This window comes from Falco peregrinus, chromosome 2 (assembly GCF_023634155.1).
Source record: "Falco peregrinus isolate bFalPer1 chromosome 2, bFalPer1.pri, whole genome shotgun sequence".
Classification (NCBI taxonomy): domain Eukaryota; kingdom Metazoa; phylum Chordata; class Aves; order Falconiformes; family Falconidae; genus Falco; species Falco peregrinus.
Window position 1 is genome coordinate 71,657,329 of NC_073722.1, and position 15,792 is coordinate 71,673,120.

A 15,792-nucleotide genomic window follows, 5' to 3' on the forward strand; every position below is an offset into this window, starting at 1 on the left:
CACAAACCGAACCAAAGAGAATCACTTAACATAGAGAACAGTTTATTTTTACCTTGTGCATCTATTAACATTCTTAATGTTCCCAGCAACTTGAATTGAACAGGGGGCATCTCCGATCTGAGAAATTTCAATACAGCTTCTGCAACACCAGCTGATAGCATCTTAGCCTTATTTACAACTGCATGAATAAAGAACAGGAATGATCTCAAGAACATTTCTGGAAGATGCAGTTTATTTCCAAGACAGTCCTGAAGCAAATTTTCAGACGCGGTTTGAAAAATAGCTTGTGAACACAGACTTCAGGAACATGAGTGTGCACTGACAATGCTGCGTTGTGGAAAAAATGTCATAGTTGCTAAGACACAGGTATGAAATTAAGTGCTTTTTCCTACTATGCACAACATTTTCAGTGTTCAGCCTGAACGTAAACTGAAGGTTAGACTTTTCCCCCTTTCTCTGGGAAAGGCGTCTTCCACAAAATGCATCAAATAGAAGCCCAGGCTGGTACTTGCACCCCAAAATATGAGGAATCTTCTCTGGTTCCCAACAACACTCTTCTATTTCACATAGGCAAAGGAACTAAAGCACCTAAGTAGCACAATAGTCTCTTGCCTGGTTTGAATACTTTATACAAACAACACGTGGCCTGACATGTCTGGAGCCTGTAGTCCTTGTATTGCCCCTCCAAACTCTCATTCATCCCCTCCTCTAGTCTACATTTTCCACTTTCATGGAGCTGTCTGAAATATATGTAAGGTGCAATGTGGTCCAATATTGTACTCGGAAAAAGTAGTTCTTTCATATTCAAAGTAGTGTTTAATGAGCAGCTCATCACTGAGGCCGGTTATTACTTGCTCATTTTTCTATAACAATATACATGAAATCTTAAGTAGGTCTCTGGCAGACATGCTTTTGAGCATAGGCTACAGGAAAGCTTGCCGACTGATGGAAGCTAATAGCATCGCTCAGCTGAGAAACGTAAGCAAATGGCATGCTGTGAAGCTGCATGGGTTTAGTTATGTACGCATGATCGTTTTTTAGAACGTTCTGGTTTGCCAAAACTGGAAATAGTAAAATAAGGTTAAATGGATGAAAGGCTTATTTTTGGCTTGGTATGAGAAAGCATATGCAAGTATTAGAGACGTGCTTTGTTTTTATGTGCATATGCCCTGCCTTTTATGCTTGGGTAATCAAAACTCATACAAATTAAGTTATTAAAATGAAAAAATTAGCATTCAGTTCATTGCCTACAAACAGTAACTAATTGCAATAGGCTGGCTATTCTAGCAGTCTACTTCTAGCTCTAATATGGGAATTGTCAAAGCATCAGGAAGTTACAGTAAGATGCAGTGTTTCAACAAAGTTGGCACTGCTCCCTGGTGGGGGCCCTTTAGCTGTGAGAGAGATCCCAAATGAAACAAACAAAAAAAAGTAGAAATACAATGCTCTGGAGACAGAAAGGACTGAGAAATCATATCCAAGGCCTCCTCAGCTCCCTGCCCATTACAAAGCTGCCCTTGCTGTGATGGGGGATAATATGTGGGATCAAAGTTGCAAAGGAATGGTCAATGTGCCTGTGATATATATAAACTGCTTGTCCCGGCTGCTGTGCAGAAGACATAAAAGCAATGACGGGCCTGAATGAAAAGCAGCAGTCTGACCTGCCTCTAGGACTCAGTCAGTTCTCCCACCCTCATCCCCTGGAGGGGGGCAGAGGGAGAACAGAACTTCACCTTCGGGTAATTAGCAATGCAAAGTGAGGCTTACCAGGAATAGCCAGGTTTCTGAGAGCACTCAGTGCAGCATGCTGCACAGTTACATTTCCATCCTCCACATGTCTGTCTAGCAGATCCATCAGCTTTTGAACTATGCCATTATCCACCATATGGATGCAGTTTCCGTCTGTGTGAGATAAGTCACTTGTGAATGGAAGGTTATTACTAAGATTTTTACAAGAGCTTTTTAAGAATAGAAGGGTTACCCATTTCCTTGCTCATTTCTAGATTTCATTGCTGAGAATTTGACCACCATCATCAATGGGAGCTGCAATGCTCATGACAAATTTAAGAGTGATGGTTGAAGGCAGCAGAAATCCCCTATACCTCTACAAATGTGAAACAGTATTTTTTAAAGTAGGTTTAACACTTTTCAGAGTTATAAAGTATAAAACTACTGATGTTGCTGTATAGCTTAATATCAGGTTTACCGCAACATACAGTTTTTGTTAGTAGCTGTACAGACAGAGCATGATAGAAGGGCACAGATAAATTTACATAAGCTATTATGGCATATTCTTACCATTTCTGGCAAAATTTGCAATAGCCAATGCTCCTGCAAGCTGTAGCTGATGGCTATTGGACGGAATCCATGAAAGTACTCTTTGGAACACACTGCCTTTTCCTCCTTCAAATAACTTTTGCATGGATTCATCTGGGGTAAAAAGCACAGACAATCAGCAAGCCAAAGAAGTGTTTGTTAGGGAAAATTATATTTGTGAAGCTCTGCTGGCTTCACTACAATTAATCCATTCTTGCAATGGGATGAGAGACAAAATCTGACCTATTAAATGTTAACTGGCAGGTAGCAGGTCCTCTAGGTTATTTAGAAAATTAATAAATAGTAAAATTCAGCAGCCAAATGGCGTTACAAGTATCTGTTGTTGCTTTGCAGAAGATAGTGACACACCGTACTTACCTCCAAGCAATAATAAAACCATAAGATCAGAAGCTGTTTTAAGCTCTGCAATATCATCCTCTTTGTCACTGTCCACAGTCTTCTGGACAATCTCAAGTAAGCACTCCACCAAGCCTGCTTCAACAAGCTGCAGTTTAATGACATCTGAAGAATAGTATGGATAATAGAAGTAAGAATCATGATTTTAAATACATCTATTTTACAAACATGCAGGACAGACTGTGAAAGGAAGCAGCGATGTCAGTGGTTTCAAAGAGAGCTTGGGTAGATAAAACTTGCAACTTCCTTATCTTAAATTCTCAGGGCCAACTTTATTCATTTACCAGGCATTCCCCCTGCTCTGGAATGCCTGTAGAGCAAAATTTTACACTGAAGCTGCATGGAGCTGCTCTTGACTTCTCAAAAATGAGGGTATTTCTCTACAGCAAACTTCTGGCATCTCAGTCACCATGCAGCAGACTCATAAGGACTGTGCTATGTTTGGGCTTTCAAAAGACTTTGGACTGTGTTGCAGAACAAACTTGGGGTTTCTTATTGTTTCATGTACTTTACTGAGATGTGCAAGTATGACACATAGAACTTTTTGATGAAATCTCAAGAGCAAGTAATCAGCCATTGCTTTTAGCTGAGCCAGAATCTGTGCTGTTTGTTGGAAGTACAGTAGGGCCAAATCCAAAAGGCTGGGTTGGGAGAGAAAGAGAGAAATTTGTTGTGATTGAAGAAAAACTGGAAACTAATGAGGTAAACTAATTTCTTAGTTGTTATTGGCAATGAGGCTCAACAGAGGTGATAAGCATGTTTTTCAGGTGGTGACATAGGATTTGGGAGTAATGTTTTTTCTATTGTTTCTACAACATAATCTTTAACAGGTTTTTCCCTGTGAACTTGAAGCTGGGAAATCTCCTTTACATGCCTAATCTCCCTTTCTGTTAAGGTTGTCTGGCAGGCTGCCTGATGCCATGTTATGTCTTTCTGATCAGTGAAAGTGATTCTGGTAGTTTTTGCATGCTGATTTTAGAAAGCACAGTCAAACTACTGCAGAAATGTGCAAACAAATTGATTTCTCTTAGCTTTCTGTGTGAAATGGGTGTTTTAACAATAAGAAGTTTAAGCAAAGTTGAAATATTTTTGAAGGCCAAAGCTTTGGAAGTATTTTTGTCACATAGTTTACAAGCAACAGTTAGGTGAGGAAACAGTTCTGCCTCTGGTGAAGGAAGACTCTGAATGAATCTCAATTTCCTCTTGTCACTAGGCTTTTTGTCTGCGTGAAATTAATTGTTCCTCTAAGAGCAGCTGACCTTCTCATGAACTTTGTCAGGGAATGCAAAATATCCAGTTGGGATTTTTTTAATCTTTTTGCACTTTTGCACTGAGGTACTTTAAAAAATAGAGAGTTCCCTTAGTTACAAAATACCATGTTACAATATTCTGTGGTTTGAAATACAAATTGCTACACCAGTGTGCTTGAACAACAGCAAAGCAAAACAAACATAAAAAACGCCTCAAAAAAACCCAACTACTAAAATGCAGACTCTGCAAATACTTTAGATGTTTTTGCCTTCCGACCTATTGCTAATTATCTACAGTCAAAAGCACCCAAATGGTACCAGCACAGTGAACTCCTTTAAGTATGCCTTGAATCCACAGTGGAAGAGTTCAGCTGAGTACCTCATAACATGCAAACACCTGAGTTGTGTTCAGCAGCAGCAAACTAATCAAATTTTATTGTGACTATAAAACATAGGCTAAGAAAAATTAAACTCTGAACTTAAATATGTCAAACTCGCAACAGGTTCAACCCAATTCTGTGTAAGTCTCCAAGGATGGAACTCTTCTAGCAACTTGCTAGTTATTATATAATTAATGAATATATTTTGCCAAGATATGCATTTTCAGAACTGTAAAAAGAAATTTGGTTTTCACATACCACTTAAAAGACAACTTCTTAAATTGAAGTAAGAATTTATCTTGATTTATATTATGTAAAAAAGAAACAGACAGTGTGTACAACACAGTTGGATGAAACCTAAATCTTCAGAGTTTACAATTCTATCTAATAATTTATCCCATTCAAATGATCTTTAATGCTGAGGTGATTAAAATAAGGTTATAGTGCCACCAAATACTATGATGCCTTTCATACTCGGAAGTGCTTCCCACTTCAGTCTAGCTCCACCTGTTAACTCAGTTCTGTTTCCTTAACAGGCAGATGGGAGTTACACAAACCACCCAGAGCTACTTTGGGAGGAACATCCTGGAGGGGTGACTGGGCACACAGCACTGCCTGCTCCGGCTTGAGCAGTGAACCAAACTCAGGTCTCCTGGGGCTACCATGTGACCAAATTAAAATTAAACACCCAAATTAAATTCATATGATCGATCTGTCAATGGACAGTAGGGGGAGAGCATCCAGCTCTTAATTCTGCAATTAACATGCCCCTTGCAAAAATAACGTCCATACGAAATGGAACTGCCAGGGGTTCTACAATCCCAGAAAATGACATAATGACTCATGTCCTGGTGCTGTAACGGCCTATGAACGCTTGAGCCTGTGTTTTGCAGACAAATATTGTAAAGCCCTTTAAAAAGCCGCTTTTAATATTCCTACTGTGGTTACAGGGAAATAAAATACAACATAATCGTACACAGAGTGAATCAGAGGTGAAATTAGCATCAACAATTTTTTGGCTCCTGTCATATGCTCAGACAAGACTCATACACTTTATATGAAACTATCACCATGAGGATCAGTCACGGTGGCTTTTGAACAAGGCAGCCAGTTACTCTGCATTTAGTCCCTGAGAAAGACACTGATAAACCAAAATATATACAAGGGAATAAACAAAATACAGCGTAAGGAAAAAAAAAATAATCAATTTCCCACCATTTTCTGCCAGGGGAGCCAAAACTTCAAAAATCATCTCTTTTTTATCATGCTCTATTTGCTTCTTGAACAGTTTCACAAGCTCTTCAGCGATGTTTGTGTAGGCAAACTGTTCTTTACTTGACTCTGTGAAGCAAAAGGAAAAATTCAGTATCAAGTCAACAAACCACATCAAAAGGTAGGACTATTTTTTTCTCTTTATTACCAGGTTTATTCAGTAAGATGACTAATAGTGCTCTTCACAGACAAGAACAATAGACATGCTTGTCACTAAATAAAGAGACAAATGTCTAACACTTTAAGATAAATGTACTGACTTGAATTAATTATGACTAAGGGTGTTAAAAATATATAAATATATGATCAAGGCTGTTGGGGCTGTTTCTGCCCAACAGAATGTAAAGGTAGCTATAGAAACAGTAAATTACAAAAATTGTTAAGCATTTGATTCCCCTCAGCTTAACAGGAAGAGAGCAGATTATATACTGCATTTTCTATGGGCGAGATGAAGAGTCATACTGAATGCTTTAGTATTTACATGGCTTTATGATGGTGACATTTCCTTCTAAACCTGTGTGTGGCTGTTGCAGGGCCATTTCATACTGCACAGATAGCATAAAGTGGCTTTGCAGATGGGCTACTTTGCTACCAGGAGATCAGCCAGCAGGTAACGGTTCTTCAAATGTACATTCAACAAAAGCATCTCCTATTCTATTGCCTGTATCTTATTCCTACTCACTGCAGTATCACAGGGGGTGCAGGTGGTAGGGGCTGGTGTTCTGCATTCTGCAGTTGCCACCTCCTGAGGACCATCTGTAGATAGAAAACCTTCCAGCACCTTTGCTACTGCTCTAATGGATGGTTAGGGATTATTTTAATGTAGAATTAACCCCAAGGACTGGGGAAAAGCATGAACTGCAGACCTAGACCCTTTTGTGCATATCCCATTATTGGTTTCTCTCAATATGCAGAAGTACATAACATATTCTAAGAGGATTTTTGATTGTTCCAGTGTTTTCAAAAGCAGAACATCACTCTATTGGGTTTTTGACCTGCTTTGACACAGAATAAAAGTTTCATATAATGCTTCTCAAGGGATCTGTGCAATGCAGTTGTCTCTTAAGTGATAAAAAATGACAACTGCATAATAAAATTCCCTGAAGTTAAAAGGCAAAAATAAAATATTACTGTTACAATGTGATTGACTAAGCTGTTGCTTAAGGGAGATAAAAGTATTACAAGCGAAATTAATTTTGTGCCAATCTTAAAGAACGAGCATCTTTTTGGTGTATGGGAACAGGAAAAGAAGCAGCTGCTGTTAAGCTCCTTTCCCATGGTTCTTATTATGCAACTGGACAGAGCTGGATCTTTCCAAAGATTGAAAGGAAATGTAGTTCTCAGTAAAGATACCATTTATTATATTTAAAATCCTTCTGGTTTTTAGTTGCATTTAAGCACTAGAATTTCTAGTACACATCTTGTATTATACTTCCTGCTGTGCAGACACAATACACAGTGCCCATCTTTAAGACATCTGATATATTCATTTCTTTAGGGCTATTTTGATGGCTCTTTCAGTTGTTGGTTTGTTAAGCAGACTTGTCTGCTATAAGCAAAGGTATTATGCGTGTGATCAGACTACACTAGATAACATGATAAACTCTTAAGACTAAAATTTCAGAAAATAGGTTAACAGAAGAACAGCAGTGTAAAACACAAGTGATAATAAAACAGGGGGTCTAACAGCCTGTTGGTTTACACTTGATGGAATTCCAATGAATACTAATCTACCTGCAAAGACATTGGATAAAAGCAGGACCACAAACTTCTTCAATTTAAATGAAGTTGTAACTAAACTTGCTGAAAATAATATCTACAGCTTAGTAGTATTCATGATTTATACATATAAGTATTTAGACTAGAACATGTTCGAACTCTACACCTAAAAGAATATTGTATAGGCAGATTTATGAACTGTGCCTGTCTCTGTTTCATTCAGTGATTTCCATGAGCCAAATTTAATCCTGATATAACTTCATGGAGCTACACTAGGATACATAATTTATATTATTAATAAATAATTCACAGTAAGCAACAGCACTCAGGAAGTACTGTTTAGATGATTTAAAATGTGCTTAGTTGCATTGAAGAACGTTAACATAAAACATAAGGTTGTACTAAGTACCCAAATAAATTTCAGTTACTGAAGGGGGGGGGAGGGAAAGACAGCTATAGATTTTAGAGACGTTAAGCAGAAAATGTTTGCTTTAAATTTTGAATGTACCAAAAGGAACAGAACAAGCATCAGTGCAAAGCCTGCGTTAGTCTTAAGATCCAACTGGATGAAAACTGGATGTAAATTTGAAATTAATATTGTGGACTTACCAAGTTCTGCTAAATTGCCAAATGCAACAAGGCACATCTCTGTCAGAGCTGCATTTTGGCAATGAATACCCAACAATTTCACTAATGTAGGAATAACACCCATATTGATAAGCTGTGACTGCAGGGTATCTACATAAAAAGAAAGTACAACAGTAAGTTTACATTTCTATTCTGAAAAAGCATTTTTCACACAAAGCAACTTCTAGTCTAAGCAGCATTAAAATGTCTGTCTCCTGTACCCTTCTACACTAGGATCTGGTCCAGACTTGTGATGTGGACTTATAATTTCCCCTGTTCCTGCCAATGGGATGTATTCCCAGAAATATTCCCTCCTGATCTGGTCATAGGGTATAGGGAATTATGCAGCTACTGATAATTTTGTGGTTATCACGTTCCTAATACATGCTGGGTTTGATTCTGAGCTCACTGAGAGTAGCTGACTGAAATCAAACAAAACTACATCAGTGAAATAATTATCTGAGAGCTTGTTCCTATATACTGTTTTCCCTTAAAGATAAAAACTGGAAAATTAAAATTAGAATGAATATAAACTGCCACTGAAATAAACATGAAAAGTTTTATAAACACAGGAAGTCACAATGTAGATTATGAGGAGCTTGAGAAAAAAGAAAGTTTAATAAAGACAAAAAAATGGAAGGTTTAAGAAAAGTCCTTAGAAGCCATTCTGATCATTTCTTGCATAGAATGAAAGTTTATAGTATTTACAAGTAAGAAAGTTATTGCTCCTAGATGTCTGCAAATAGAAAGATGCTTTGATGGTTAGGCAGAAACATGATTGTTTTAAAGGATTATTTATAACAATATTTTCTCTTACATGTTTTACCTATAACATAGCAAAGAAGAAAAACATTGTTTCACAGTTGAATAGAATGAAGCAGACATGAACACACCAGCTGTTGTTTAGTAATTTTCCTAAGCTTTGTTTCTAACCAGTTTAACTATGTTTAGATGTTACACGCTCAAAAGACAAGGATCCAAAGCCCAGTGACTTCAAGAGAATTGTATTAGTTCATTTAGCTTTGGGTCAAGCCCTGCAGGGGAATTATTTCTTTCTTTTTCTATTTTTTAAGTAATTCATTCCAAGCAACTGAAATCAATTGGAGTTTTTATACCTGTAGAATCAGACCCATAAATATTGCAGATTTTTACAGGGAGATAAAACCATATTACATCTCAAGACTAGCATATTTAGTATCATCTCATGCTCTTAGAAAACTCTTTGCCTTCATGATTCTGCCAAGTGTGTCTGGATTTTTCATATAATAAAAATTATGAAAAATTCTGGAATGTTTAGTTCATTTATATGCAGTGTAAAACACTTTAATAATAATTATCAATTTGGTACACTAGATAAACGAATGGCACTGTTATTGCAGGTTATTGGGGATGAGCAGGAATCCTTATGGCTTGAGATCTTTCATAAAACTGTATTACTTACCAGTAACTGAATTTCCTTTTCTGGGGGGAGGGTTTACTTCTTCCACAGATTGGTGTTTTTTACAGAATTTTATGAGAACGCCATGTCAGACATCAAAGAGCTGTTGAAGTTGTCAAATTTCAGGTAAGTACAAATTGCACTAGCGCATGCATTGAATGCCATTTTACCTCCAGCAGATGTGTGAGTCACTACTACACCCTCTTACTTCATTTCAAATGGGCTGTAAAAATCTGTCTCTGAATAGGAAAATAGGGGAGGGGGGAGCTGAAATGGTTCTGTGGAGAAAATGATCATGTAGGAGAACTCAAGTTACTGGTAAATAATCTGTTTTTGTCCTCGGTTTGTGATTGTCCCCTGCAGACACTTAAAAATTCTGAAGGAAAAATGGTAGTCATGGAGAACAGGAGAACAGAGACACAAACCACAAATGCCATAGAAAATTATGTGGAAAGAAATTGCTTTGTTACTAGACTGCCTTTAGTGACTCTAGCATCACTTTATTCGACTGTAATGGACAAAGAGACAATTCATCTCTACGGGCTTCATTTGGCAATGTGTTCTGACATCAGAAGCATAAAGTATATTTTGAGTAGGGTTTTTTTTTTCTGCTATCTCTTTCTTAATACAAAATATATAAAAAGCATAGAGGAGAATACCAGTGGAAAAAGGGAAACCATGTCCACCTTTGAAAGGAAACTAGAATCTTAGCCAAATAGAAAGATATATTGTTCAAGAGAGCATGGAGTGTACTGAAGGGCCTAAAAGGCCTGAGTGTACTAAAAGGGCCTTTCCTAAGTAGGAAAAAAGAGAAAAAGAAATATACCAAGAAAGAACAATTGGACTGGGTCAAACCAGTGACAAATATACAGGTCATACTGGTCTCATTTCCCTGGAGTAGAACGGTGGCACCTGAGCACAGGAATGGTCTACAGTGGTAGGAATGGGATTATAAGAATTGTCAATAAGGTAAATTATTGATACCTTAACAGCAGTAAGTGAAAGGATGAATCTTCTCCTCTGTTAAAGACAGAACAACGTTGTAAGTCACAAAGCTGCATAGGAGACGAAACCTTTTTTGGGGAAAAAAAAAAAGACTGCCAGCAGCTCTTTGCTATGTTTATACTTAAGCCTGGGCTTGCCATACAAATTCTGAACTTGCCATTTACATCTGTCATTACCACCAATAAAAGGCTCTTTCTCTAGTAAAAAATACAAGATCAAAACCAGTTAAGAAGTAGTTTAAGGGTATTGTATTAGGTTTCTCACTGGTATGGAGACCTACAGCACTTTTCAGAGAAATTAAAAACATCCAAGTGGATCAGCGTTAGCTGCATGGACTGCCTGCCAGCAGTTCCCTGGCTGTCCTACGAAAGACTGCAGACTGCGTAACTTGGAATAGCGTATCTCCACCTTTCACTGCACAAAGTGTTAAGGTCCTACTAGAGCAGGAGACAAATTCAGGGGACACATGCATCCATCCTACAAGCAGTTGCCCGACACTGGACTGAAGTGAGCCACGAAGCCAGGCAACATCCTGTCTCAGGATGAAACAGCATTTCTACCAGCTTCCTAAGCAGAACTTTGGGTGTAGTGAGCCAGAAGCATGAAAACCTGAATGCCTCTTCTGAATTTATGACTTAAAGCCACAAAAGAAACTCTCAAATTTTACACCGCTATCACATGCTGCACTAGTAAAACACATCTGTGTTCTCTCGGGGTGAAAAGCACTGACAGTGATGCTGTACAGGTAGATAAAAGGCAATCAATACATGCGCCAGCACAAAGAATTACCTACCTAAAACTCAAATTTCAATGGCTCCATGTCCTTCGGTGACACACATGGAAACTCCCAACAATAAGATCTGGGGAGAATATCCCAAATTGAGAACTTTATTGGGGGCATTTAAGTTTAAAATACTGATTTAGGTTAGTTCATGATTTTGGACAGAATTTCAGAAAACAACTAATCATGTTGTGTTTCATCAGTAACTGAATTTAATGCTAAAGGAAAATCTGTTTTGTACAATTTGGTGGCATAATTTTGTACCCTAGAGAAACCTGCTTGCAATCCCCGTGTCTGTGTTAGATCATCATATAACATATAAATGATTGTATTGATTATCTCACTATCATAAGAAACATACTTTTTATCTGCTTTTACATGCTTTAGGTTATTTTGCATTTAAGTATATTTAGGTCTTGAAAGCATGCTAGACATCTTTAGCTGTGATGTAAATGAAACAAAAAAACACGGCAAGCATGAAAATTAGCAAAGGTAAGTCTTAGACGGAAGCACTACTAGAATATTGCTGTTAGACCATAATAATGGTGCCATGACTCTCGTTTTCATTTCTTGTGTATTTACATACAGATGGTAAAACAGAGAAAATCAGTCCCCAACATTCATTCCAGTCACTAAGAGTTTTGTGAGAATAAGAAAAGCTTGGCAGTTATATGATTTAACATCAGGATGTTGCATTTTACGAAGGCACTGAAGGAAAGACAACCTTGACAGACTGAAGTTTAATATGAAATGAAATGAGGAAGCAACCAATACATGATTGCATTTATCTACATATATATGCCCATATATAAACGTATGTATAATTTTACACATGCATACTGAATCCAGTTAACTTTATCTCCAATCTGATACGTAATAAGCCAATTGGCCTAGTTCTTCCACCATTTCTGCTTCTTTAAAAATGCTTTCCTGGTTTGTTTTATAAATCTCAAGAGACAATTAGCTACCTTATAGACTGATCCCATTAACTTGTAAATAGTCTGGGCTCACAGGATTATGAGATATGCAGAATAACTACTCGTGTCACTAACTCTTTTACGTAAGCGTTTGCATGTGATTATTAGTTTTATTAGATTAGTTATTAGTTTTTCACTCTTTAGCCAAGCCTGCTTTACCTCTTGCTCTTAAGCAGATTCATAGCTTACACAGAGACTATATGGCATAACAGTCTTCAGAATGGGAGAAGCACAACAACATACTGAACCCACTGAAAGGTACCAAAACAGCAGCTTTAAGCATAGGTGCTCTGTACCTCAAATGAAGTCTGAATAGCTTGAAAAAGAATTATTGTAGGTTTTTGCCAAGACTTGCTTCTTTCAGGATTCAGCTATGAGCAAAAACATTCACGAACATGTGTGACACATTTGTTTTGCTCCTAGCCATAGCTGCAACTTTGCATCTTAAGAACAAGTAATGGAAAGTAGGGATGAGCTATTTGTGTCTGACTGAATTTGGGTAGTAAAATACGATTATGACAGAGAGGGCCAAGATAATCTGGGCTGAAGGCAAAGGGATGCGTCCCATCAGAAAAAAACCCTCTGATTACTAGCAATGCAATTAAAAACAAACACTTTTTTTTGAAGCTTAAAAGAACTGCAAGAGATGCCAGAGCCGAGTTTGTTCTGTTAACCTTGCAGTGACTACTGAAATTAAAAGATACCAAAGAGGTAAAGGAAGAATTGACAGCAGGCAAAAATAATTCCTGAACACAAGCAGATGGCACAAGAACCTTGTAAAGGAATATTAGTTTTAAAGTTTAGACAACAGTGTTATGAATGGAGCTATAATTGCAAGCTGATTGTCCAGAATGAGGACAAGGTACAAGAATGCTCCATTAATTTGCTCCATTTAGGAAAAGTAAGTATGACTCACAGCTGCTCTTTAGTTGCCATTTTTGTAAAACTCATGTGTGATAAATTCCTGTACTAATTCAAAAACTTAAAAGTACTCAGGAATGAGTCTCTCATATTAAAAAATAAGGTGGTTGATAGCTATTAAAAAAAGCAGTACATATTGGAAAAAGAGGGCAATTAGTTGACTGGGAATGACATACTGTTTAGAATCAAATAAAACAATTTATATACTCTTTGCTCATAACATGCTACGGATCAGAAAATATTTGGGTGTTCACAGATAATTAGATGCAACTAAGAACCAAATATGCTGTAATCATCCTTATCTGGATAGCTAGTGCAACTTAAGAGTGCAAGTCATTGAAAACAGTAAAGAAATCTTCAAAGAAGTCCCCACCTGTAATTTTGTAACATAGCATGCTAAGCAGGAAAAGATTACAGAAACAAGAAAAGAGAAGGTAAAACTGCTATTTCAAAGACTGAAACACTTCCTTCTTACATTTCTAATACTACTTCTTTTATTTTTGTCCAATTTGTTTCCATAACTACAAAGCGAGCTGGGACTCCAGGCTGCAACCCAATGCTACCCATCCTTCACCAAAACAAATGGAGTGTTTATCTTCTTCCTAAGTAATATGGGATCAAGCCTTTGCAAGTAAATTCTGAAAATGCTACCCACTGATCTGTGAGCCCAATTAACTGTCAGAGCAATCTGAGTTCTCTTGTTTAACAGGTCAGCAAAGAACTGTATTTAGTCATACTATTATTCATCTGACGCTGCAATGTGTGCAAGTTAATGGATGTCTTGGGCTCGTGTTTGACAGACTGTTGTCCTGAAATCTACCGTGGTCTGCAGGTGATATTTTTAGAGCAGTTCACAACTATGGTCCAATTGTACTTGTGGCTCTTAAAATAAAACCGGCATAACAGGTCAACTAACTGACTCTCCGTTCACATGCTGCAGGTACAGTCACTGAGTTTTCTTCTAAAAAATTAATTCTTTAATTTATTTATTTAATATTGATTTGGCAGATTTTTTTGGGGTTTAGTTCAGTGGTTGCCTTAGTTGGTGAGCAAATTCACAGTGGAACTAGAGAACACAGGTCCTTTGAGCAACCTGTCTAATGGAAAGTGTCCCTGCCCATGGCAGAGGGTTGGAACCAAATAATCTTTACGGTCCCTTCCAACCCAAACCATTCTATGATTCTAAGTCTTACACAGCACAGCCACAGGTCCTGGGCCAAACAGGAGCTAGGTCCCTACTCAAGGGACTCTCATGAAGACTACCAAGTATATGGGGAAAGCCCCCAGTATTCCTCCCTGATGTGGTAGTAGGACAGGATGGTGGTGTGCACCCAGATCCAGAAGCTGGGAATACTCCTGCATTTCTCACTTCTGACATTGCTTCAGTGGCTCCTGTGAATATTGTGTCAGTCTGTTAGTTCACGCGAAATGAAAGATGTCATTTAGCAGAGTAGAGAGCCACTAGTGAATCCTCCTTAGTTGTCACTGAACTACACAACTGCTTTATTGATTGCATCAGAATAAGCTTTCTTACTAGATGGAATGAGTCATGTATTCAATGTTCATAACAGTTAAAGTGTTCAGAAGCTGCTTGTTTGCGAGATTTATCTCATAATTAGTTTTCCTAGGGAATATCTGCTGGGAGTTTGGTCACCGAAGCAAAACTGATACAGTATCTCTTCACAGCCCTCTTGGACTCATCTGTCTTCTGCTACCAAATATACTAGATGCTCCTTAGTCTTAATCCAGAGGATTCTGGTAGCTTAGAAGTGAGAATATCTATTTGTTTCAAATACTTTAACAAATAAGGAAAACAGAAAGTTAACACTATGAAATGTAATAAAATGTGACGCTCATGCAGACACCAAGCAAAACAATTCCTGAAAACTACATGAAATAAAGGAACTAGAAAGTTGCTATTTGGAGAAGGAGGAGGACATACTGTAAACAAGTATTCTTAGATAATACTAGGAAAGGAGGAGGAAAGCAAGCATGTAAGAACAAGAGAAAGAGATGAGACATATACAATAGTGATATTCGGAGGTGGAAAAGTAACATTAGGAGCAGAGAGATCCAGAGAGATGGCACAGAAAACACACAAGGAAACTATGCTAGAAGAGACGATAAAGCAGATTAAAAATTTATACAGTAAAGGTAAAAAAAAGTTAAGCCTATGGACCATCCTGAAAAGTAGAAGAGTTTGGGGGACATAGGTTTGGAAAGTGAGTTACAGCAAGTGACAACATTAAGGAAATAGTGAGTAGCTAATAAAGAAGCTACTTCTTCCTATCATAAAACACTACAATTCAGGAAATGGGCATGATTGAAGACAAAATGTGATTAGCTAACTACATGTGCAATCTGTGCCATTACAAGTCAGGAGAACAGCTACTATTTAGCTTTCCTCATTTATCCCCATTTTCTTAGAGATTCAAATTTTAAAAAACTTGGAAATGTGTGAATGCTGTAAAATATACTTTGGCATTTTACCATGTTTGCATGCAGAAGCAAACTAGGTACTAAAATATCAGTATGTTTATACAACTAGTGTAGAACACTATTTTCTTACCCTTACTCATTTAAGATACTATCTTGTGTTTTTGTCCCAGCCCCTAAACATTTCCATTTAATGGCATAAAGAAAATAAACTTATAATCTGTAGACACAGAACATACACATGTTGAACATA

General features: G+C 37.5%; 1 protein-coding gene across 11 annotated transcripts in view; it reads right to left on the bottom strand.

The window, feature by feature from the left end:
* RAP1GDS1 (Rap1 GTPase-GDP dissociation stimulator 1) overlaps positions 1-15,792 on the bottom strand; it is a 101,091-nt gene that overhangs the window by 9,902 nt on the left and 75,397 nt on the right. For 10 of the 11 annotated variants that reach the window (XM_055797284.1, XM_055797278.1, XM_055797279.1 and 7 more), the window contains 6 exons: positions 7,964-8,092; positions 5,579-5,704; positions 2,695-2,838; positions 2,299-2,430; positions 1,768-1,902; positions 53-178 (listed from right to left, as the gene is read on the bottom strand). In XM_055797284.1, the coding sequence (XP_055653259.1) occupies positions 53-178; positions 1,768-1,902; positions 2,299-2,430; positions 2,695-2,838; positions 5,579-5,704; positions 7,964-8,092 (792 nt within the window). The remainder of the gene's footprint in view (positions 1-52; positions 179-1,767; positions 1,903-2,298; positions 2,431-2,694; positions 2,839-5,578; positions 5,705-7,963; positions 8,093-15,792) is intronic. The other variant, XM_055797280.1, reaches the window with a different exon arrangement.